Genomic DNA, 25,690 nt, shown 5'->3' on the forward strand with positions numbered 1-25,690 from the left:
AAACATTTATCCAACAAAGCACTAAATTATTCCTGCTCCTGTAGAAAAATGGGATGAGCTCAGTGTCTCCACGGCTCCTTTGTTGTATTTGTATTCATGTGGCAAATCGGCGACATTATCGTCAGCATCGTCATCAGCATCAGTATCATCAGCACCAACAGCTGCAGTTCGTGCCAAAAGTCATAAGAAAAACAAAAAAGACGAAAAGGACAGACAAAAGTCAAAAGCTGTTATAAGTCCGTTTTTCCTTTTCTCTGAGTTTTCCTTTTTTATTTGCTGGATGCCCTCGTTATAACTGCTATATTATTACTATCAAAAAAGTTGGTTACTGCAAAAAATAACTGCAATTTTTATAAGCTAATTAAAACGATGGCTATAAAAATGTCTTGGTTTTAATGATTTATTTTCTTGGCGCTAATTTAATCATTTTAAAAGCATATTAAAAGTTGTTGTACAAAAGCAACTATATTAAGTCAGTTTATAAAGCTTAAAAATACTAATTATTAATCAACTAACGATGGTATTAATGTAAAAAGAAGGATGTTGAAATTAAAACCAAAAATAACTTTTGCGAGTGAGCACTGTAATTCCCATTGCTTGACTTGGCGCCTGTCATTAATAACCTTGAATTATAATTTCCCTTTTTTTCGCATCCTCTGCGGTTTTCTTGATGAAGAGAATGTGCGGTTGGTAGTGGAAAATCGCATGGCAAGACAGCTTCATTTACGGCCGGAGGGTGAGGGGGCGGTGGAGTCGGGGGTGGTGCATTGGCTACGCATTCGTTTCATTTGCTTCTCGTTTGTCGTTATTCGGTTTCATCCTGTTCTTTGGCTTTTCCCTCTGTTTTTTGTGCCAACGTAAGCGCTTTTAATTTTCAGCTTGCATGCACAAAAGTATGCAATATGTTTTTGCTGACCCCCTTTTCACGCCCTTTCACTGCACTTATGCATGCATGACATGGACGGTGGGCTAAAGGGGGTCAGCATTGGGGGAAGCCGGGCTAGAGCTCCACAATAGCTTACATAAATTTTAAGCTCCATTAGCAAAATGTTTCAGCTTCAGCCCAGAGGCGACGTGTGCAACTCGCCCCCTCTCTTTCTCTGCACCACTATACCTGTCTTTTTCGGTCTCCCTGTAGCTGTCCCTCTCACACACCGTCCAAATTTCAAGTGCAGCAAAAGTTTTGGGTGTTGTATTATGTGAATTGCATATTTCATAGAGACGCAACCGCTTTTGTTAGACAATTTCTAGTAAAAACTTTTGGTTCACCTCAAGGCTCGAAGCTCATTTGTATATATATTAAAAGGAGTTAGTAAAAAGAGGGTGCAGGGAAATTAAAACTGAGAATCCGATGCGTTATCATGAGCTCAGGTTGCAATGCATGCAGAAAGTTACATAGTGTGTAACGAAAGGATGTTGTACTTATTTAAAAAGGAATTCTCTAGAATTTCTATCGAATCATTATTTTTATAAACAAGAAAAGGTATTCAAAGGCGTGTTACCACACAACTATGCTCATCCTTTGGGCGCATGGAAAAATCCTACTAATTGCAAATAAATTAACTCAGCAGGCTAATGGTCGTAGTCAAGCTAAATCTCTTTCTCCGCACTGAGAGAACCACCAAAATAAACAATTAAATTGGCCAAAAGAAACGAGGAAGGACTGCTGACCAGCTGATGGCGGCATAAAAATCAATTCTAGCCAACCAAAGCGGCCAAATGAGTTGCGGAAACTATAACTTACCAAGGCCAACACAGAAGCACATCGTAAACTTGAGGGATCCAAGCCCCACCGCCCCCTGCCCCTTTGAGCCGCACAATGAATACAAATTGCTCGGTAAATAAACAAACATCTCAATAAGGAGCAAATTACTGACGCCAGTCAGCGAAAATAACACAACAGCAGCAACAGAAAAGAAAACACAGTAGAGCAAACAAACTTCAGCCACTGAGAAAAGGGGGATAAATGGAAAACTCGGGGGCGGTGGTGGGGGTAAGGAAGCACCAAAATAAACACAGCCGATGGTTGGAAAAACCAGCTCACACACATGTGTATAAATATAATCGCTCACAGGGAAGAGAAGCTAAGATGGCATTAGAAGGAGGAATGTGCAATGCATGACAATGGCAACAATTTGGTTACTGAGCCGCAGTCTGCACTGGAAAACAAATGTAACTTGGCAGGATAATTTTAAAAATCTCACATTTTATTGTAATAGCAATAATTGGTGTTACCAGACTTGAAATTTAGGATCTGACTTATTGTTCAACATGGTAACAGATGAAATTATTGTAGTTCTTTCGGAACTTTGCGGGGTGTTTCTTTAATGGAAAATCAGTTTCAGTTTAAAATTAAATTTCGATCAAAGCTCTATATTTATTAGCGGAATTACAATTAAATCCATTATTTAAACATTTCTCCCAGTGCACCGAAATGCGACTGTGTGTGCTGCTAATGAATATAATGGCGTTACTCAAATGACGGGCAGCCAGTTCCAGTTGTTGTTATCCTTGCTGTTGATTCTGTTGCCTCTACTCCTTTAGTAGCTGTTGGCATTGATGTGTGGGAAAATTGCTTAGCACCAACACAATTGCAAATTGACTCGTTCTTGCTGGATCTGGGTTTGGTTGTGGGTAAAGCAAATAATGAGAGTAAATCATGGTTTATCGATAAATATGGACAAAGGCAAGGATATATTGTTGTTCATATGTTGGGATGGGCTTATTGAAATTCATGGAAGAGGATGTGCATAACAGTGATGATGGAGAACAAGGAGTTCCAAAAAAAGAAAGCAATGATAATAGGAAAACTGGATTGGATTACGTGCAATATGCTATAAGTAAAAATAATAAGTAATAAGTAAAAGAATAAGCCTAAAAGGAACATAAATATAACAAGACTTGTCATATAAAAGAAAAAAGAAGATATATAACTTAAAATAATTTAAAACCGATATAGAAACACACTTAAACAAAATTAAATGAATTCCGCCCTAAGCTAATTAGAATTACTATTCCTCATCCCCATTATTTCAAATCCGAGAAGTCGGAGGCCAGCAAAAAATTCACACAAATTTAAAAGCCACCCCTCCCCCACGAAATTATGAATAAGGAATGGCACGCCCTTTTTCTTTTATTCCATGGCCCTAATCAAGTCCAGGCCGTATTCTTATCTTATTGTCTCAGCAATTTAATATTTATGCAACCGAAGGCTGGGGAAAACTGAAGAGGAATGGGGGCTACAGTCATGGTCCAGTTTAACCTCCATTTGCACCGAGGCCCTGCGGAATCCGAATCCCAGTTCCGGGTCCAGTTGCCCCATCCCCTCCCCCTAATCATCATTGCGCCTTGTTTTCTTTTCATTTTCCATACAAATTTTCCCTCTGCTTTTTTTTCAAGCCCCACCCAGTTTTTGATGTTGCCCCAGGGAGGGCTGAAGTAATTGTTGCGCTGCCTGCCACGCCCCAAAGGCAGCCGCCGCCCCTCGGCCCCCAGACACATTAAAGTCAGGCCAAGCGAGAATCGCGAATATTTGCTCATCCCAGAGGGTCTAAAAAACAGACAGCAAGGCTGAGTCAGAATCTGAGCTGGTCAAAATATTTTTGCTGGAAAAATTGTTGGTTGCCTCTCAACACTTAACCCTTTCCTATTTTAGTTGTTGCTCAGTTATACTAGATATAATATTTGTTGTATCGTTTTAGGATACGGTAACAATACCTCAAGTTTCCAAGCGATAATAGGAATTATAACTTATAAATTAAAACACATATTAATAATAACGAAAACTATTTCCTTCTATGTATTAGAGCTTGTTAGATTTAAAGAACAGCATTAAAAATTGTTTATAACTTCTTAAGACTTCTTCTTAACTTTAAGTTAATATGTTGTGACTTAGCGGACTTATAAGAATTTTAAAGCTCAGAAGCAAATCCTTCGGAAAGTAACAAAAAACGTTTGGCTTTTCGGGCAAATGGTTATCGTCGATCTTGCAGAGCTTCTACTGTAGTATTTTTCAATCCCAGGGAATGCATAGCCTGCAACGGGTTTTTATTAAATTCCGCAATCGAATTGCAGGCATTCCCCCACATCCCCGCTCGCCATATCCCGGTCAGCTCCTTATGAACTTTTACAGAGCCATTATATGCAAATGATGAGAGCGGAGAAAGCAAATATTGCTACCTCGGGCACTGGCCACAGTGGGGGAAACGTAGGAGTCGAGCCAGGACCATGCACACGCACTGCTATTGTTTGTCCTGGCTGGCAGGATAAGTCGAACGATGGGTATGGGAGTGCGGATGCGGTTGGTCCAGAGTCCTGGTTCATGTGCAGACATTTACATAGGCAAACAGCTTCGGCTGCCGGCTCCTTTCATCTACTGCCCTGGTATCCTGCCATCCTGGCATCATAGCATCCTTGGTGTCCTGGCACGAACTACTAATAAACCAAAGGCGAGCAGCAGCAACAACAATGGCAGCGCTGGCAGCGGATATTAAGCCTGAACCGGCCCCGAGGACCCAAAAAAATAGAGGTATCCTTGGGGGCTGGGAAAAACAAGGGGTGGGGGAGGTGGAATTGGGAGGAAAAAAGCGGCTCGGTCTTAGAAAAAGGTCCAACTCCCTAACGAGGCTAACTTTTTGCCAAAGATTAAAGATGTCCGGCAATAGTGTAACGATACAGTGACCTGCCCCAAGGACTACCATTTCCCCGTCCATCGCAAAAAAAATTGAGGACCTCCGAAACCGATGACAGCTTAAACAAGCACCGCCAGGGGGCGCTGCAGCAACAGATGAGCATGGGACATATTTGATCACATTCCCAAAGGCGAAACGGAATCGAACATGATTTGTCGCCTATTAACAGGCACAGTGTGAGAGATTTTTTGAATTTGCAGCCAAAAAAATATTATGGGAATAGTAACAAGAGAATAATATATATAAACATATAGAAATCAGAATTACAACATTTTTATTTATATCTGCCATACTAAAAAATAAGTCAGTTATTAAAAGATTATTAGAAAATAAAAAAAATGAGTCCCAATTTTCTAATAAATAAATAAAAGCTTTTCTTCTCTATAAAAATATGTTATTAGAAGATGTTATCTATGTTATCAATCTATCTGCGCATCTTATCCGCAGAAATATGTTCATAACATATCAATTATATACAATTCTTAACCAAAAAGAAGAAACTGAATGCATAAAATTAATGAATAATTGTAAAATAATTTTACCCCTTTTTAGTCTTGTGTTGAAAATTGCTTATTTCACTGCGAGTATTTTAGTTTGATTTAAACTTAGGCTTGTTTTTCATACGGTAACATGCTGTTCGCTTTAAGCGCGAAGACGAACTGCCTGAAACCATTTGCCACCAAAAGTTTGGACTTGTTAGCAATTATGCACGCATAGTATGTCATAAAAAGTGCGAAATAGGATCATGTTGGGGGTGAATCCTGCATACATTTTCGTGTCATATGCGCAAAAGTTAACTTTACTTTTTCCCATTTTGCTTTACGCACCCTCTTTTAGTTACTTCTTCGGCGAATATTTCTGGGTATTTTTGTGTCCTTTGCAAATTTAATCACTTAACCCCAATGAAGTATGAAAGAAAACTTTTGTCGCCCACAGAAAAAGTTGACAGAAGAAAAAGCAGCAGCAAAGGAAAAAGCGAAATTCACTTTGCTCAATGCGACTGCATAGAAAAAAAATATTTTTATTGGAACTAGAAAAGTGTTATATAAAAAAAATATATATAAGTATTTCAAATAAAAGCTTAAAGTAAAAAAAAATGGTGTATAAAATAAAATCTTATTAATCGAAAAATAAGTTGCAAAATAAATCTATATCTACAACTACGGAAAAAACGTTATAACAATGTGTGTGATATATGTTTAAGCAGTTTTGTCATGTCCTAAAGTTCCCCACCAAAAAAGCGCTGCGATTAATGATGAAAATTTAATTGGTAAAATTGTTATTTTAAATAGACTTTTTCGCAAAGTGTCTGTGATGGGGAAATTGATTTTTGACTTGGCAAAGGTCGCAGCCTGAGCATATTAATTCCACTCAAACCCGAACTTCAACTCCTGTAAGATTCAAAGGATACAAGAAAAGCTATTGTGTGCCCTGCTGACATTCTGCATGTGCGATGTGTGTGCTGGTATGTCTCTGTGTGTGCGAATATTAAGTGTGTTTGTGAGTGTGTCAAGGCGCCCAAATGACAAAGTTACTGAAATTACCCAAAAGCGAAACTTTCCCTGAAACTGCTGCTGCCTCTATTAATACTCAGCTGCTTCGCTTTTTCTATGGATGGATACAGTACAGCCTCGTTTTAAAAAAACATATATATTTAAAGTCTATTGTAATACATGATTTTATGATCCATCTTCGGTCAATAGGTTATATACATAACTGGGGTCAACCAGTTTTTAAAATCTCCTAGGTTTCCTTGTCAATCATTTTTCGTAGCAACAAAAAATAAACATATAAGTTTTTGAAACAGACAGTATGAATTTAATATGTAATTCCAAAATAGAAATTATTTAATTTATTTTATTTTATTTAACATCAGCGGTGTATAATTGGTTTTGCTATTTCTACCTAAGATGCTGTTCAAGGCTTCCCACTAGATAATTATTCTTTGATTCCAGGACTTGCCTGTAGTACATTTTTTTGGCTATGCTACTGCTTTTGCGTCACACTTCCATTTGCAGTTCGACTCTTAAGCAGAATTAATGAGTTCAACGCGGAAGAGGGGAGCTTGTAACCTAAATTCGTTGGAAAACCAAATAAAATGAAAGTTTTTCTGTTTGTTTTTCGTTCTCCTGTATATTTATTTTACCTTTTCTCGTGCGCATTTTTCTTTGTTTTGGATGCTGGCCAGCAAGTGCGCCAAAGGAGTTCATTTCGCATAGAGGACATGGTGCTTGTGGAGAGAATCTCTACCGAAAACTTCACCCATGCAGTCTCATTAATGTCCCTCAGTCTCTGCATTCCTATCTCCTTAGTGTTGCCTGCCTGCCTTTCTCCTCCCAAGCTGACTGTCATTTGTTGCAACTTTTCCTGCAAATTGTGGCAAGGTACTTGCTGCAAGTGGCTGCTTAAAGTACTCCTTACACTTTTACCTGGTGGTGTGTTTATATGCATATCCATGGTTACAAGGACACGTTTATATAAACGTACATACGTGTGTTTGAGTATCCTGGCATCTGTGCCAATCCTGTTTATTGGCAATCCTAATGTCAGCTTTGTAGTTTGCAGTAGTTGAGGGCTCTTTACACATGTACATATTCCTTCGGCTCAGTCTAAAATTTATTTGTAAATGCTTTAGAAACTAAATAAATAATAATAATAACTAGTACATTCATTAAATTTAATCGATTGTAACTTAATTTATTAAAGATTTATGGTCTCAATGTAAGAGAAAGAATTTTCTACACTTAATTAGCCATACAATTTTCCATTTTATGAGTAAATTTAATTAGCTATTGGTTTTTATAATAAGTAAAGAACTAAATTGTAAAGTGAACACAATATGATATGTCTTATTCTTCTTGTCCCCCTGTTCCTCCCCTTTTAAATTATATGAAATACTTGATTTTATATAAATATATTTTCGGATTGACCTTCAACTACTTGACATTTTATTTGCCATTTTAATCCTATTTCCTGCACCGTAATTCAATCAGCTTATACATAAGTTAATTGAAAATCAGTGAATGGCCTTTTGTCAAAATGTCTCTCATCATATTTTGACCGGAAAGATGTTCTGTCATCGACTAGACATGACATTGCACTCAACTGAATTCAAGTGGACTAAACTGAAGCGACAATAATTGCAAGTCATAGCGATGGATATGGATAAGGATAAGGATATGGACACAGATGTAGTCATAGAGATTGGTATGGTCTGCCTCTTCCTTGACTGTTTGTACAACAATATCCTCGCACATTTTATTACACTTGTAGTGTGCAACGATTGGAGAGGGAAGGGCAGAGTATTATTTTGGAATGGGAAAGCCAAGAGAGCAGTCATCCTCGGGCGGTGTAATAATGTGGGAAAGGACAAAAAGAGTGGGTGGGTGTGAGATGGTTATAAGTCCCATGTCCCGTCACTATATCCCTGCCACGCCCACTGTGTGTATCATTGTCAATATTGACAATAAACAAGTTTGCCATAAAATGGTACAAGCATCAAAACGAGCCAAGCCAAGTAGGCAAACTGCTTCAGACCACAGTGAGCGTTAGAAGTTGTCCGCCCCGCCCAATATAATATGTGAATCGGGAACCCTCAATCATGTCGCCAAAGCAAAACGACATTCCCTGTCAACGCATTGACTTATTAATCTTTATAATATAATATAAAACACATAACCACACTGATACGGAGCACTTTCACAAATTAAACGAAAAAGAGTTGCTGATAAATGTGTAAACTGTTTTTTATAAATTATACAAAATATACATTATGCATTATAGGGCTCGGGTGGAGTCCATCACTCATTTTTGTGGTTGGTTGACACAGGCCCTAGTGAAAATAAACTTTGGTAATTAATTAAAAATTTCCAGCTACATAAATCAATCAGGAGCCATCATCTGACTACCATCGCCAATTAAAGTTTTTAAGCACCTGGTAAAATAAAACAAAACGAAAATTTAAAAGGTTTACAGTTTTCGATTTGTTTGGCTACAGGATAATTGGCATACACTCTACCTAAAGGTATTAACATGAAAATGGAGAGTACAACTTTGCTGTGATTAAAAATTAACAAAATTGAAGTAAATCAAATAAGAAGAAAATATTAGTTTGAATTTAGGTGGAATATAAATTGTAGGCCTGTAATTATTCGGAGTTTTGCTGGATATTAAAATAATAACATAGATTATATATTAATTTTAATATTATAATTAATATATTATACTATAATTTATTATTAAATTATAATTAATATTTTTTAATATTATATTATAATTAATACAATAAATTATAATTAATACAAAATAATTTTTGGATTTTTCGTAATCCTTATATATTTAATATGTAGAAATTTTGTTTACAATGCTCCAACTGGACCAATATTAATACTCAATCATTATCCTTTTCTTGGTGCTAATATACCCAAAACCTTAAGTAATTACCACGCTTTAATTCGATTATTCTTTATTCCTTAATTTCATTGCAGATTTCAGCGTTGCGGGCCTGAAACTGACCGAGGTTCGCATACCGAAGTACGTGGTTAAGGACTCCCCGGCTCAGTTGGAGTGTCTGTACGATCTGGACGGCGAGGCACTCTACTCCGTGAAATGGTACAAGGATGGCAACGAGTTCTACCGCTATGTGCCGCGGGACATGCCACCTGCCCAGACCTTTTTATTGCCTGGTGTTATCGTGGATGTGAGTATATCCCCATATATCCCCTTATATCTAAGGAAAAGAACAAAGCCAAGTTTGTTCTGAAGTGGCACTTAAACTAAACATTAAAAACAACGTTGCATACTTTTGTGGTGTCTGCAGAAACAACAAAGCAGTGCACTAGCTATCTCTCGTTTTCTTTTTATACTTTTTACCCCTACACAGAAACAAACAAATGAAATCATTCAGATAATTCAATTAATTTAATTTTATTTTTTCCGGCTATTATTATTTCTTTTAACTATCCAATTAAATCTTTTAAAAATGTGTTAGCATTCAGGTTTAAAGAATTATTTTTAAGACGTTTAATAGTCTTTCATTTATATTTTCGCTCTGTTTAATTGGTTTCTGAATTAGACTTATTTCTGTGTACATCACCCCCACCTTTACTTTGATGGCGTATGTGCTGGGGAGAAATCTGAGTTGTTTTTCAATGGGGTAAATGTGATTTTACGAGAGAAAGGGAAAGAAAGTGGCATGGGTAGGTGAGTCCTTGTCTCTGTAGACAATGCGATATCTCCTGAGCTAAAACACAAAAGAAGTTCTAGACTAAGCTTTTGGTCCTCGTAGTTGGAAGTTTTCATATCAAGGCAAGAAACTTTCCCTGAGTCTGGGGTATACAAAACTCAACAGAAAATAAGTAGTTAGGTTGTTCAATTAAGCAAATCTTCGAAAAAGCAAAACAAGTCGAGCTTATAGAAGAAAATAAACAAATTTAATAATAATTGGAATTTGATTCATAAGGTTAAAGCAAACCAATTACATTATTTATCCAGTTAATTGCTTGAGAAAGTGGAAGATTTAAATTTGTGGTTCACGGAACTACAATGACTAAAATGTTTTAAAAACTGCCTGAAGCCTAGATATTTAAAATTATTCCATTATTCCACACAAGATAATAGTTTCAAAACTTTTCAATGCCAGAACTTCACCTTCAGTTTTCGTACTTTTTGCTGCCAAAATTACACACGAAAAGCAAAACACATAACCTAGGTATACACTTCCTTAGACACAACAAAAGTTTTCAGTTTATTATGCCTTGAATTTTCTTTGTCTCAGGCATAACTAATCTTATTTTACTTGAACTTCATGGAACGCTTCAAGCCAAGTAAAGAGTTTTAAGAGCAGATAGAAATGGCATGTCAAACATATGCCAAGGAAGATAAAACATTCGTAGATCGAACTGTTTAATCGACCGCAAAAATAGAATGAGTCTAGGGTAGGACACTTCTTCTGGCGTTGCTCCATTATTTTAGCCACTAAAACTTCGGCACGTAACAATGCACTAGACGTTAACCCACCGAAGCCCCCAAACCGCTGGAAAAGCGGAAAAGCGGAATGCTGTGGGTGAAATAGGGGATGGGAAAAGCGAGTTTCAGATAAGCACGTGAGCAGACAATCGCAGTCAGTTGATGGTTACATTCGACATGCCACGCTCGCTATTCCTTCCCCAAGTTTCGCCCTCTATTTCGCCGCATTTTCCACTATTCGGCTACCGAAAAAGTGAAATCTGCTTTCCCATGCCTGTATATGCATCCATCCCACTCCGATTCATTCCGTCTCCGTCGCTCGTTAAGTGCAATAAATATTTCAAGTTGCGCTTTTGCGTTTCCCGGCGGTAGTGGGCGTGGTCGGTCGACAGAGTGTCCATAAAGCGCGTTACCCTCGCCGCTGCGGATTCCACACTCTACGATCCACGCTCCACATTACCGCTAAACGATTTCCGTTCGGGGGAACAGTGGGGTCAATAAACATCATGGTCTAATCAAATAAAATTATCTGATCTAGTCAATTTGAACATTTATGGTGGATGACCTTATGCCAGTGATGTACCAAAAGTTTAAGTATATCTTGGCAACTAAAGGCTCTGCAAAGAAATTTTTTTTTAAATCTTTCTTAAACTTTTTTGCTTACGGAAATCATTACTAAAGATCTTTAAAATAAAATCAGAAATTACTTTAATTTTGACACTTATGAAAATAAATGTAAAAAAAAATCTCATAAACTTAATTTTCTGATTTTCTTGTAATTTTAAAATTAGGAACAAAACATATTGTTTGTTTATAGGTATAGTATAGTTTATATATAGTTGGGTTTACTTCATGACCCTGATTTTTTGTTTATATGTTTTCGGTGCCTGAATTTAAGCACTTTATTTTTCTATAAGCCCCACTGTGCGCTGTTCTTTTCGCTGGCTGGCGGTAAAGTTTTTGATGTAGGTAATGGGGAGGGGTACGATGGGAGCTTCAGAAGATGCCAGTTAGCGATAACCAATTGATGTGCCCGGTGCTTTGCGAAAGTGAGTGTGTTGCTACATTTGCTGGATATTGTTTTAGCATAATCGATTTGAGTGACTGCGGCGGGAAGATATATGGGAAAGGGGTTTCTGTTGCTGTTTTGCCTTGTTTTATTGCAGTTGGGCAATAGTTGGCTGTAACCCCGGCTAACTTAGGACTTGGACGTGCGGTTTACCTGGGCTCAACTCTCCTTCATGACCGTGTGTTTTTGTGTGGTAAACTATAAATTAGGTTAAAACAACAAGGAGAGGGGGTTAGCCGGCAAAGAATGCGCAATAAAAGATAACAAAGTGCACTTTTCTGCTTGGCCAGATAACAAAGTGTGGGTGGTGCGGTGCCTTCGAGGGTTAAACAACAGGCAGCTGATCTCCTTAACCCTCCCCACATCCCCGCCCCCATTTGGACCCGGATTTAATGGCTTAAAGTTCAAGTGAAATATTTGCCTAACCCTTTTTCGGTCAGACATTCAGCGCTGACCCTTCTAAGGGGGGAATTATTTTAAGGAGCAGGAGGCGTTGGACATCTCGGACATTTAAAAGGCATTTACAAAAAACAAAAAAAAAAAAGAACGCGAATAACAAGAGGAGCAAGTTAAAGGATGGGCAGCTTGAAAACAAGCGAAGCTGCGGCAGTTTTCAAAAGCAATTACGTTACATTAACGTCCAAAGTGGCTGCCGAGGCCACTCCCCCTCGAACCCCATTTCGCAACGCCCATGGCTGATGGTATTGAAACTGCCAATGACAACGCCAAGAGTTACAGTAAAAAGGGGGTTTCTACGAGGGACTGCAACTTTTTGCCCACTTTTCGTTACATTAATTTTAACCAGCCATCTCCTGCGTCGCCATCATTCAACAATTTCTCTCTTCACTCAACAAAGTTTTCCTTTTTGTACCCTAATTAAAGGTATTTTTATTTAAGCAAGAAACTGTCCCTAATTTAGTTTATTTTTTTGCTGTGTCCCAAATACCCAATCACACACTAGAAAGTACTTTGGCGTACTTTAAAAATCAATATGCCAAACTTACTTATTTAAAATGTGCATCGTTGTTAAACAAATAAGAATAAATTACATAATGTAAATGTTTAATACATTAAAAATATATTTTCTCTAAAAGCTGTTGATTTTTAAATTAGCTAAACTAAAATTAAAAAGAAACTTGAACATGGTATTTATATATGGTTACGAAATTTTCCTTAATTAAGTTAGGTCTTTAAAAACTCGAAACTGTTTTAGAAGCATTGAAAGTAATATTCTTTTTCCCATTAAATTTGGGTGGCAAAAAAAATACAATGGTTAGCATTAGGAAGTTGACTTAATAAAATATTTAAATTCCTAAGATTTATTTTTTATATAAAACATATCGCTAAAAATTAATTTATTAGCCTGCATTGTTGATTTGGTACTGCTATTGTAGGAGTAATTATTGCCAAATTTCCTGCCTAGGGAATTGAATACTTCGATTTGGGAAAACATTTTTCCATCTGATATTTCCCCCCATTCTGACAATTATTTTTCGCTCTTGTTTTTAATTGCAGTTGCACAACTCGAGCGACGCGACTGTTACGCTGCGCAACGTCAATCTGCAGTCGACGGGCCGCTTCCGGTGCGAGGTTTCTGGCGAGGCGCCCTCCTTCCAAACGGTCACCGAGCACGGCGACATGATTGTTGTGTGTAAGTAGCTTTTACTGTATAGCCCCCCAGTCCCCCTGTACGCTGTTCCCCCGCCCCAGCCCCAGCTCCGTATATATGTATATTGCCAGGGCGGAGTCGAGCGAAAACTTATAACTCTAATTAGAAATTGCGGCCATTTGGCGTTGACTGCTGGTGGCCCAGATGCTGTGGCTAAAAGCGGGAAACGGGGTCGTGTCGGTTGGTAACTGACGCTCACTTTGACTTTGACTCTTGAAAGTTGTCACAGGATGGCGGGAGTCAGGATTAACCCTATAAAAGCATACTTAAATGTTGTGTTTCCGGATTTTAAAATATTTTAAATACATAAATATGGTCCCTTTCCTGAATTAATGAACCTTTCGGTAAATTTCCTTTTTTTTATTTTTGAAAATAACTTTATTTGTGAAAGTTGAGTTATTAATTCCTTTTTAAAATATTGTTGTGCCATTTCAATTTTTTTTACTGACAGCGACATTTCTTTTCAAAGTTCTGGGTTCTCCCTTTGAAACAATAATATAAAACAATAAATATTTGTTCTCCAAATAATGCTGATTAGAATAAATTGCTATGATTTATTTGTTCATTTTTTGTTGATCTCCAAATTATAAAAATTAAAGAATATTTTTGCTTCAATTGTCACTCTTGGGTTAATCCCGTAAAAGGAAAGTAATTAAAAAGCGTTGAGAAATAACAGAAAAAGGTGTTTCGGCTACTGTTGATTGAAATGCTGAGAGGAAAACTTTATTTTAAAAAGAATAGGAAAGAAATTGGATTACATGAAATTGTCGTTGAAAACTTCAAGCTTCATTTATCACTTAGCCATTAAATCTCTAAGAAGAGTTTCGATTTAAGTAAAGAAACTAATCAGGTAAATACACTAACCCCGTTAATCGCCACCCATTCGATTTCCCTGCCGCCCCATTGACTTAAGCTTGGCCTTGGCCGGGTTCATTTACTTTCACCCCGAACTGTAGTTGTAGCTCCACCTGATTCCAGCAGCCTGACCCAATCAGCTTTATTCAATCGGAATTTTGTTTACTTAGTCAAAAAGCATTTGCAGTGCATTTGACAGGCTTCATTTGATTTCATGCTTCTAATGCCAAACAAGCTTAGTGAACTTCCTCCGGACTCCCACTTTAACCCAGGGCAAAACTTGCCGAAGCTTAACAGTTTAACTCAATTTTGGAAGTTGTCTGTCCCCGGGTTCATTGGCTCTTGTCTTAGCCAAATTTCCTGCAGGGCAATGCCAAAAATGTTGTTAAGAAGCCGCCGCAAAACTGAAAATGCAAACCAAACAACAATTAAAGCAGGAGTTTTAAGATACCAGTGCACCCCCTTTTTTCTGCACAGAAAACAATTGAAATGGTTTTTTAATTTTTAATGTACTCAATATATTATTTTATTAGAATTCCAATGAAATTAAAATCTTCTTCTTTTATGAATATAATAATTTTCTTTGTATTTTTTTTAAATTACACCCTTTACAATTGATAGTATAGATAAATTGGGTTTTTTTTTAAAAAGACCAAGCAACTTTTTATTTGTTACTTACATTTTATTTTGAAATTTTTAAAATTTTTTTAGAATATCTTGTGCTCTGAGTATTTAGAAAAGTTTAAATATTAAATAATTTTTGTACGTGTACCAGCTACTTCCTGTGCCCCCACTAACCACTACACGAGCAGTGGGGTGCGCTTTGAACTGGCGTTGACATTTCGTTTGTTCAATTATAAAACTTTTGCGTGGGCGTGCCAACACGCCCTCTCTCGCTCCCACCGCCCCTATTTCGCTATGGCCGTCTCCCTTTTGTTGTTTAACGTGGACTGTGTCTTTGTTCTAACCGGGGGCTTTTGTTGTGCTTTTGTTTTCTGGCTTTCGGTTGTTTTGTTGCTGCTCATACTGTGGTCCCGTCCCTACTGGTTATGTTTGGCTTTCAATCAAAGTTTTTAAAAGCTTCGGCAACAGAACGAGCCGGGCATATGCCACGGCTCACAGCTCGCAGCTCACCGCCCACCAGCCACATCCAACATCCCGTTCCGAATTTCACCCACAGATGCCATTTTTGGGGGCCCCTTTGGCAAACAACAACAGTCAAGCCAACAGCAACAACATGTCGAAACCATTTCCGTTTCCGTTTGCAAAGCCCGGAGATCCACAGAGATTCCTGGGGATCTCTTGTTATGGCCATTTTAACTGGGCGGTCAGGCTTAGATTTGTTTTGGGAAACAGACTCCCGATGTGTTTAAATTTAGCAGAAAAAAGTATTTCCCAGAAATATTACACTTTTTGCTTAAAACGTTTAATTTTTCCTAAAGTTCGTAAACGGTTTAACTCTGGAGGTTTACAAAAATCAATTGCAATTTTTCTGATATACGTTTTTGAACATTAAATAAAAAGCTAAATAATAATACATGCCCTAGGGATAATAAACATATACTCGCCTTCAGCAAACTTGTTTTAAAACCTTTTCTAAAATATTAAACAAAATATTGCATTTTAATACATTTTTTTCTGGTCCACCTTACGGCATTTTTCAGAGTGTTAACACTTCAGCTAGACCTTTTTTATTATGTCCTTCTATTTTTATCGTATTTATTTCTTTTGTTTTGCTGTTTGTAATTTGACTCAAAGTCCGTTAGTGCATCAGCGGCTGGAACTTTTATTGAATTTCCGGCTGCGCTCCGTTGGGTTTGCTGTCCCTTTGGAGCGTTCCTACTTCCTGCTCCCTTGTTGTTTCTCTGGTGGCTTTGGTTTTATTGCAGAATTCAGTTACTAACTCTCGCCATCCGAAATCACCGCCAACTGTCTGCGGCTGTAAATGAAATTTTCTCTTTTCCGATTTCGTTAGAAGCCTTAAAACTGATGTTTTTCACTTATTTCCATTGGATTTTTAGTTCTTCCGGACCAAGGATCGCCAAAAATCAGTGGTGGACGACCACGTTACCAGGTCGGGGATTATGTAAAGGTTAATTGCACCTCTGGACGGTCGAAGCCCGCTGTCGAACTATCGTGGCAAGTGAATGGAGAGCCCGCTGACAAGCAGAAACTTCGCAAATATAACACCATCGTTGAGGGACGGGATGGTCTGGAGACCTCTGTACTGGGCCTACAATTTCGGGTGGAGCAAAGACACTTCCGCAATGGCGACATGAAACTTAAGGTGAGTGGTGCATTTCATATTCATCTAACTGTCGAACTTTTTTGGCCCAAAACAATTTCAAAAACAATGTAGAATATGGTTTGGGAAAATAAAGAAAATAAAACCAATTTTTGTAATATTATTTATTATTTAAATTATTTTGTAATATTTTTTGCAATCAAATATTGAATATCGTATGTTATACAATTTCCTTTTAAGTTTTGACTTAAGAAAACTGTGTGCCCCCGTTATAAAGTGTAATACACCTTCTTATAATTTATTTCTGTTTTGAGAATATATTTTCTTATTTTCAGTAAAACAAATAGCTTTAAGAATTAATAGGAAATTTTAATGACACATGTTAAAAACATTTAAAAAAGTTAAACGCTTGGAACAACTATATTTGTAGCTATTATTTTCCCAGCTTTTGGCTTTTCTTTTCAAATTATTATTAAGCTTAATATTATAAAATCCCTTTTATATGTTTACCCTTAAAAAATTATCTGTTATGTTATTTAGTTACTTGAATAAGAATCAATGCTGTTTTTAGGAGGTTTTAAAAAGAAGATTTTGAAATTGTTTTTGGCCATGTCGAGTCGCGGAAGTTCGATGGTAGTCTGTGAGTGAAGCTAGCTAACCCCAATCGTTTGGATCTTGCAGTGCATAGCCGAGTTGTCGTCCTTGTACTGGCGGAGCAACGAGGAGTCCGTGGAGGGCGACCGGCCGCAGAAGGCGCCAGCGCTCGAGTCGCGGGAAACGGCCTACGCCAGCAACTCGCGCGCCGATCCCGTCCAAGGTACGTCTTACCGGGAATTATTTGTGACCAAAATCTTATCGCTCTTCTTCGTCCAACCAAACGCAGCCGGTTCGACGGCACCGCCCTCCTCCACACCACCCGCGCCCCTCCTCCTGCTCGTGGTGTCGCTGGCGGTGGTGGGCGCTGTGGCAACCCTGGCGCAGGGGATCGCCCAGGACATAGATGTATTTAAGATACCGATGGATCGTACAGCCACCGGTGGAATGGCGAAAGGAGATCCGGAGGCGAGAGAGTTGCTGGCTGGCCGCGAGGAGGAAAAGCGCAGTGCGAGACCCGGAAAATCCGAGGCGCAGCTGGGGAAAATTTCATTAAGTGCACGGTAGCTGCATTAAGAAACACGGCGGCTGTTTCCCTCCACAGCACACACACTTTTCACCGATTTTTCCGTCTTCGCTTTGCATAGAAAAACAAACAAAAAAACTCACTGAAAATCAAAAATAAGAAAATGAAAAAAAATATATGAAAAATCAAGCAACACAAAAGAAATGCAGCTAATTTGTTTATGCCGTTAACAAAAGCTTTCATCCATTTAATTTTTAACAAAAACTATCTAGGGCATAAATAACAATTACTCAAAACTTTAATGTGTGCGAACGAGAAAAATTGTTTGTGGTAAAGCGTGCAAATGTTTTAACTCTCTACGAAAGAGTTAAGATCCATGTCGAAAAAAAAACAAACTGTAAATAGTTAATGTTTAATATATATATTTATGTAACTGTATTGTATGTTAATAATTGTTAAGCTCACCCACACACAAAACAGAATTTAAATATCACAGAATAGAGGAAAAATGAATGGGAAATCCTTTAACAAAAGTTGGTCAAGGCAAAATACGAGTTTAACAATAAAATAAAAATGCATAATTTTAAATATGTAGGAAAAAGTATTTGTAAGGATGTGTTAGCTAAGTGAAAAAGAGAATTTAAAGCAAACACTCTGGCTGGATTTAGTGTGAGCTATACAGTGCGTGGCAAAAGTATGGGCGTCCAAAAAATTAAATTCTTTAAGATATATATTTATCAATTATTCCCACAATAAGCTTGTTAAGAAAAAAAAATAGTTGCAAAAATAATATAACAAATCATGCATCAGTTAAATTAAGTTTTCCTCGTATTAAGCTAAATATTTTCTTGCTTATAAAAATAATATATTAAATTATGGGCTTTAATACTTTTGTTAAGTACTGTATAACTTTCACGCAAATCCATTAAAACTTAAATAGGATTTCTTTTAATGAAATTTTGTTGTTCGTTGAGCATGCATCAAATAATGTAAAATTGTAATTAGTTAACTTGAATAATAATACAGATAAGAAATCACATAAAACCAAACCAAAAAAGCACTTAATTTAAAATTAAACAAAAAAAAAATAAGAAATGGAAAGTGAAAAAAACTAATCAAAGTTAGGAATTACAACTTGGTGACTGTTGGAAAAGTCTTAAAACTAACAAAAACATATCGTACATTTATATGAATTGCCAAAGTCTAATGGGTGTTAACTAAAAGCGAGTGAGTGCTTCTGTGTGTGTTTGATCCTTCCTGAAAAAACTAATAACATTCCGGGTTCGACTTAGCCAACATCCAGAAAAAATGAAAACCGTTTAGTTAGCCAAATGTTAAAAACAATAGCAAAGATCAAAAGAGCATGGGTAATGAAAACAAATTTAAACAATAGCAAAATGATTGTGATGAAGCCTTAATAACAAATTTGAACTCAATTCAGAAGTGAAATTAAGTTAAATGAAACAAATCAAGTGAAATGAAATGGATTTTATTGTGTAAATAGAAATGCGCTTTGTCCATGGATTCCATGCTGTTTTCCCATTGATGTCCATAAATTCTGTGTGTAAATATGATTATGAGCTAACTAAATTAAAGTTAAGATGTCAGCAACAGCAGAAAAACAAAAATCACAGAAACGAAACAAAACAAAACAAAAGCAAGAGCCAATTTTAATGATAAGAGAAAAGCAAATGAAAAAAATATTAATTATACATTTAATTATCGATGAGCGGACATTCAAATGCTAATTGAGTATAATTGTGAGCGCCTGAGTGTGTGAGTGCTTGTGCGAATGAAAAATTAAGCATTGATAAAAAAATACACACACATATATAAATTTGCATTGTTGTCAACTGTAACTGTTTTTTAAGTCTTATTTAATATCGACGCCATTAACTGCAATTAACAGAAAAATAACTAAAACAAAAACTTAAAAACAATGCAAAAGTACTAAAAAAAACTATAAATTGAATTACCGTTAATTCGAAAAACAAAACATAAATGTGTGGTAATTTTAAGTGTAAATTATTTGTGTATTTAAATAACAACTTTTAGATGTATAAAAAAGGCAAAAAAAAAATAAAAAGCTAAATGCATTCGAATCTATACGATAAACTCTATGTGAAACCGTAAACAATTCAAACCTAAAAGCTGCCACGTAAGCAAATAGGAATTATTTACAACTCAACTCAAATCAAATGCCATAAAGTAACTTCAACTGAATTTAAATGCCGGACGAAGTGGAGAAGTCTCTGTAAATATTTTTAAGCCTCATTCAATGTGCGAACCTTATTCGCAGACGATCCAAAAACCGAACGAAGAATTGTGAAGTACACGAGTGGAAATTCATTAATAAAACATATTTGTTTCAAAATCAAACGATACCCTCCTACTTAATTTGCCTTAAAGGAAGTTTCTTATTTAAGAACGGTATGTACCTTGCTGAGATCATATATATATTATTTGTACTTGTCCTGGAATTCTTCTTTTTATTTATGTTTCTCAACATTAAACCAGCTTCAATTAAATGAAAAATTCAGGGCAAGTTAACCTGTCCAGTTGCAGAAAGATACTTTCACTGTATTTCTTTTTATTTTCGTTGGATGCAACACAAAGAAAATTGGGTAATTTTAAGAAAATATTTCAAATACGTGAAAATGTTCTCGGCGAACGTGACAACAACCTTCGACGACAAATAAAAAAGTAATCGAGACGGAGAAAGGGAATCGGGCACAAAACATTTAGCAGTAAAAAGGAGCAGTTACCCGAGAAATAGAAACGCCGAAAAAAATGAACATGAATAGCAATGTGGAGTGCAGATATGCGTACATGCTTTATAAAAAAGGTGTGAAAATGCAGGAGTGCCAGGAATTCAATAGGACTCAAAAACATAAAAATATAACAAAAGAGGGAAGAAAAACAAATATAGTGATAAAACCATAAAAATAAATATAGTTATAGAAGTAAACAAAATATGTGGTCCCATTTACCAAAGTTCCATTTGTGGAATCCGTGGCATTCAGACAATTTTTTCCCTTAACAAGTCAACCACCCAAAAACCTAAGACAAAAGCTCAGCGCCAACAAAGCCGGAAAATAAATAGAAAATATCTGCGGACTTATCCGTAAGTCGCACCTTAGCTTCGTCCTTGCCGGACTTCACTAATAAGCTGCCAACGAAATAAGAACATTTGATAAATACCGAGGACAAAGCCAAACAAATTATAAGTGCCAGGGATACAGGGATAACAGGAGTTGACTCCGCAGATTTATTAGCCTGCCGACAAATGGCCGCAAATGAGCAGACGGAAAGAAGTGCCCACCTGCTATCTTCGCCATCAAATGTCACATAAATCAGATTTGTCATCTAATGAAAACAGCTTCCAGATTTCCCAGGGATTTTTTTTGTGCCCGCATCCTGGCTAATTCCCTATTTGGCTTGCCATAATTCCAGCTCCATTTAATCTGTAGTTCGGGATGTCATCGCCTGGTTTCGGGAAGATACTTTCGGCATATTAAGCTCAATTGTCTGGGGCTTAAAAGTTTCATGTTTGATTTCGCACAGATAAGAAGGCATCAATTTGTGGCGCAGGTAAACTTTTTGATTGCCCCCTCACCTGGCTCACACATACAATGATAACCTAAGCTGCTCATACAAATCAGGTGGGCGGGGAGTTGCTGAAGTGGGCGTGGGAAAGCTGTTAAAAACTGATGGCGATATGCCCGAAAGTTTAATTGGGCTCGTTCAATTGGAAGGAATATGCCATTTGGGATGTGAGCTTGAGAGACACTTTGTTGGGTGATAACTTTGGTTAGAAGGGTTCTAAGAGGAAAGACGGAGGAACTTGTTTTGCTTATTGTTTTTGAGAGATTTAGAGTTGAAAGAAGCTTTAAGATTCACCATACTCATTTTACTAAGTGAGTTAGTGATTGATATACATTTATGAGGCCATTGAAATTAAATAACATGATGAAAACAAGGGCTTTGTTTTGCAAGATGAGCCCCAAGGACTTCTAAAGTTAACTGAAAAAGCTTTAACACATCTCCATAAGTGAATTTTTGTGGCACCATCCTATTGTAAGATGTAGAAACTCTCAATCATAATGAAGATTCCTAAATCATCTTCAACCTTTTCCCCAGCTGTCCACCATGTTTGTCCATTACCCGATTGAGTTGAATTATCAGAGGCAGACAGACAGGATGATTGCACCTCAAATCGATTTCCATGCAACTCGAGGAAAATCAGGGAGAATCGGGGAGAATCCACACAATGTCATGTCGCCGGCTGCCATTATTTGTTGCCATTCAGTGTTGTCGCCTTGTATTGTTGTTAGCATTTGCAGCATTTGAAATGATTTGCAATAAAAGTGTCTGACACTGTCCATTGGCCACGCCCCATTGCCAGATTACGTGCCACTTCAGCAGTCGTCCGTTGTCGGTGTTGTAGTCCTTGGTTTTGTTGTCCTTGCTATTCTGGCTGCTGGTGTAGCTCATCCTGCCTTTGTCGGATGAGTTGGCTTCGTCATTGTCCTTGCCACTGTCTGTCACGTAATTGCCTTTTGTTTACTCTGGTTTCTTTTCCATGCAACGCCCCACACACCTTGGCATTCTACGCATTTTTCAGGTGCGCACTGATATAAGAGGATTAGCCATGAAGTTAAGCGTTAAAAAAAATTTACCAAAAATGACTGTGTCTAATTTTTGAACTTTTAATAAAAAAAAAATTCGGGTAAATAATTAAAATACTTTTTTTTGACTAGAGATGATTGACCTTTTAACATACCTAGCTAAAGATTCTTTTCAAAAGACCCCCAGAATAGAAATCCCCTCCTGCAAAGGACAAAGCACAAATAAACATGGACGAAACAGCAGTAGCCATTGCTGTCATCATCATTCCTACATTGCCATAAAAATGCGTGGCAGCGAACAAATTACTCATAAAAATAAATAAAAAATTGCTGCCTTCCCGTCAGATTCTGTTTTGGCCAATCCTTTGGTTGGCTGCAATTTCTGGCACATCATTCGGCATTGCCGAGGCCGTAAATTATATAAATTCTGGACAGCATTTCTACACTCCGGCATGCAGGCCTTAGATGGTCGCCGTTTCGTCCCATTAAAAGCCATTTTGTGCGGGGAAATGGAAATGATTTCGTGTCATTGCAGTTACGTGTTGGTGAAAATGCCAACGCAAGTCCGGAAGCAGCATAAAAATATAGAAATTTCAACACTAAATTGCAGCTTTAATTTTCGGCAAAATTAAAGCTCTGAAATCTTGAATTCCTTGTTTTCAATTCGACTAAAAACCATGTGGAGCCCAAAAGTAGGCAGCCCATAAAATCAGTTCCCCCAATTTACATTTTATCGAGAAGGAGGAAGTTGTTTGGCTCATTATGTTGGCCATTTTTATTGGCTTCCAAAGATTTGCAGCTCGGACCCAACTCTCAGATGCGAACCTTAAAACAGGAACCCTCATCCCGTGCTGATTTCATCAGAAAATACATTTTGTTACCTGGAATTTTTATGGTCGACAGCGGGGGGGTGTGGCAATGTGTTGTGGCAATTTTCCTACATCTAAACAAAAGGAAAGTTTACCCGTTTCCTGATTATCTGGCCGCAAATGGTTGATGCCATCTTAAGCGTCAGCATACTCAGCCGATATTTGATTTTTTAAGACCACACCCCACACAGAATCCTTTTCTTGCGATTTACTTTCGCTTAAAATAACAATTTGAAATTGGTTTTACTGCCTGGAGGTTGGATTTTCTCTTCTCGTTTTGTGTTTATGTCGCCTCGCATTTTGATCGCTTTGCATAAGCGCCTTTCAGCAATTTGCTTTGCCTCTGACCATTTGCTATATGCGGCTTAAAGTGGCACTCCACCCCTTCGCATCCTTGCCGGAGTCAAGTGCATTAGATCTGGGGAAGCTGCACTCAAAGGGGTGAAAAACGGAGACTTTTTGTTGGATGGCAAACTTTTCTGCAGCAGACAATAATTGAAAATGCTCTGTGTGTGTATTGGTGAGTGAGTGTGTGTGTGTGTGTGTGTGCGTGTTGGCCGAGTTTGTTGGCCCAACTTTGTGCGCTGGCATTAAATTTATGTTAATTGAAATTTATGTGCGCTGGCCACAGCTCAAGCTCAAACAAACAAAATTTGGAAAAAAGGCCAATGGAAAATGGGAAACTTTTCCTGACATTGGCATCCAGCCTGGTTAGCTTGACTCACATTAAATGGCCAAAAAATAAATTCAATTTGCCATTCTCTCTGTTTTACCATTACACAATTTGATTGTCGTTCGTATTGAAATATAAATCACATTGTAATTAAATTGGTTCAGTTTTAGCTAAAGGAAATTTGTGGCAAATGCAATTGTGTTCTCAACAATTTAATATGACATTGTTGCTCTATTATATATCATAATATAATTTAAAATATCATAAACCTAATAAAAAGTTAAAAACTTTTAAGAGATATAAAAAAATAAGTTGCTGTAACTTTTGTTTGAATTTTAAAAGTATTGTACTTTTGTTTCAAAAATGTAATAATTTATTTGGTTTTACACACAATAATAGATTTTAAAAGTTTTCCATGTCATATTGAATAAGTAATATTGAATGCGTTATAATAGATCCACACATGGCAGTGGTAGAGTAGTGATTGACGGGAAATAATTGCATAACGTTCATTTCAAAAGGGTTTCGTGCAACTTGAAGCTGGAAGCTCTCAAACTAAAGGAAAATTTAGAAATGTTATTTACAGATAATTTAGCTGATTGTATCTTACAGATTCCTCGAGACGAACATCCAAGCCTGAAGAAAATAATGTTCTCTTCGCCAAAAGACGCAACATTTCCTTGTGATCATCCAAAACCAAAAGAACATTGAAAAGATTCAGCATGGCGTCCAGATAGTAGAAGAAATTCAAAGAATAGCCAAGGATAATAGTTCTAAGAGCTAAATCCAAATTCTTGCTTCCATTTTTAAAGAGACTGTAGGTCAGGTACGAGAAAACCACAGAAAATAAGTAGTATCCACTATAGACGACCAATCCCTGGATTCCAAAAACCTTTCCCACCTGGCTCACAATTAACTGAAGCTGGCTCTGGAGTTTGGCAATATCTTCCAGCTGATCCGACAGATAGCAACACCGGGTCATAAAAGCAGCTCTTCGCCGAGGAAGGGAACATAACCTTTCACTTTCTTCGATAATATTTCGCAACTCCGTGTTCATGAGCTGATATTGCACTCGTACGAATAGTATTACCAGATAGTGCTGCAAAATGGCCAGATTCAGAATTGACGAAGTCCAGAACTGCAAGAACAAGGCCAAAGCTTGTGCAAGGCTCACGCGACCTGTTACATCTACGGCCAGAATAATACTGACGAGGTCAACCGCCAAAGTGGTGAAGAACTTTACGAGAAACCCCCAGCGGGATAGGCTGTTCATATTAGGATTAGCAACATACAGACGAAGAATATTTCTGACGAGTTCCATGAGCTGTTTGCGCTGCCGCCATCTGTTTAGCAACGTAACGAGCCCTGAAAATGTGCGTTATTTTTATTAATTTCTTTAAAATTTAATTTAAATTTTTCACCCACCTCCGATTATTCTAAGACCGCTCATAAAGACGATTACATATTCTTGTAGCTCGTTTACGTTTCCAAACAAACTCGAGTCCATTTGACCCGTCCAATGATAAGCGAGAACTGTAATTGCCGTATTGACCGTCGCCGTATAGAAAGTAGTTTTCCAGGACTTGTAGACTCGTCCTGTTCGCGGTTCATAGTCAAAGTTGGTTAAGCCAATCAAGTGACAGTAATAGTAGACTGCCCGCATCATCAAACCTATCCAGTTGGCCATTTTGTTAAACTGAATTAGGCCTCGCTGCTGATTTTCTGGAAAAGCTCATTATTGTATGGTGATGACACGCATGCAAATACAGCGATTTTAAGATCAGATTCGATAAGTACTGGCGCCTGCGGGGAATATTAAATTAATGAACGTAGGTTGGTGGTGGAACTACAATATGTGATGACTATACAAAATCTCTAGATAGTCTTAAATAAAACAAGCCATC

General features: G+C 37.4%; 2 protein-coding genes across 3 annotated transcripts in view; one reads left to right on the forward strand and one right to left on the reverse strand.

Moving 5' to 3' along the window:
* LOC108047308 overlaps positions 1-19,995 on the forward strand; it is an 81,361-nt gene extending 61,366 nt beyond the window's left edge. The window contains exons 3-7 of one of the 2 annotated variants that reach the window (XM_044459860.1): positions 9,179-9,390; positions 13,243-13,378; positions 16,273-16,538; positions 17,178-17,313; positions 17,380-19,995. In XM_044459860.1, coding sequence (XP_044315795.1) covers positions 9,179-9,390; positions 13,243-13,378; positions 16,273-16,538; positions 17,178-17,313; positions 17,380-17,657 — 1,028 coding nt within the window. In that variant the 3' untranslated portion in view covers positions 17,658-19,995. Of the gene's footprint in view, positions 1-9,178; positions 9,391-13,242; positions 13,379-16,272; positions 16,539-17,177 lie in introns of both variants that reach the window. The other variant, XM_044459859.1, reaches the window with a different exon arrangement.
* Positions 19,996-24,188: 4,193 nt separating this feature from the next.
* LOC108047309 (putative gustatory receptor 36b) lies at positions 24,189-25,473 on the reverse strand. Its single transcript, XM_017127426.2, has 3 exons — positions 25,212-25,473; positions 24,397-25,151; positions 24,189-24,341 (listed from the first exon to the last, which is right to left on the reverse strand). Exons 1-3 carry the CDS (start codon positions 25,471-25,473, stop codon positions 24,189-24,191), a joined length of 1,170 nt encoding a protein of 389 aa, XP_016982915.2.
* Positions 25,474-25,690: the final 217 nt, after the last annotated feature.

The sequence above is a fragment of the Drosophila rhopaloa genome, unplaced genomic scaffold, assembly GCF_018152115.1.
Source record: "Drosophila rhopaloa isolate 14029-0021.01 unplaced genomic scaffold, ASM1815211v1 contig_2, whole genome shotgun sequence".
NCBI classification, from domain to species: Eukaryota; Metazoa; Arthropoda; class Insecta; order Diptera; family Drosophilidae; genus Drosophila; species Drosophila rhopaloa.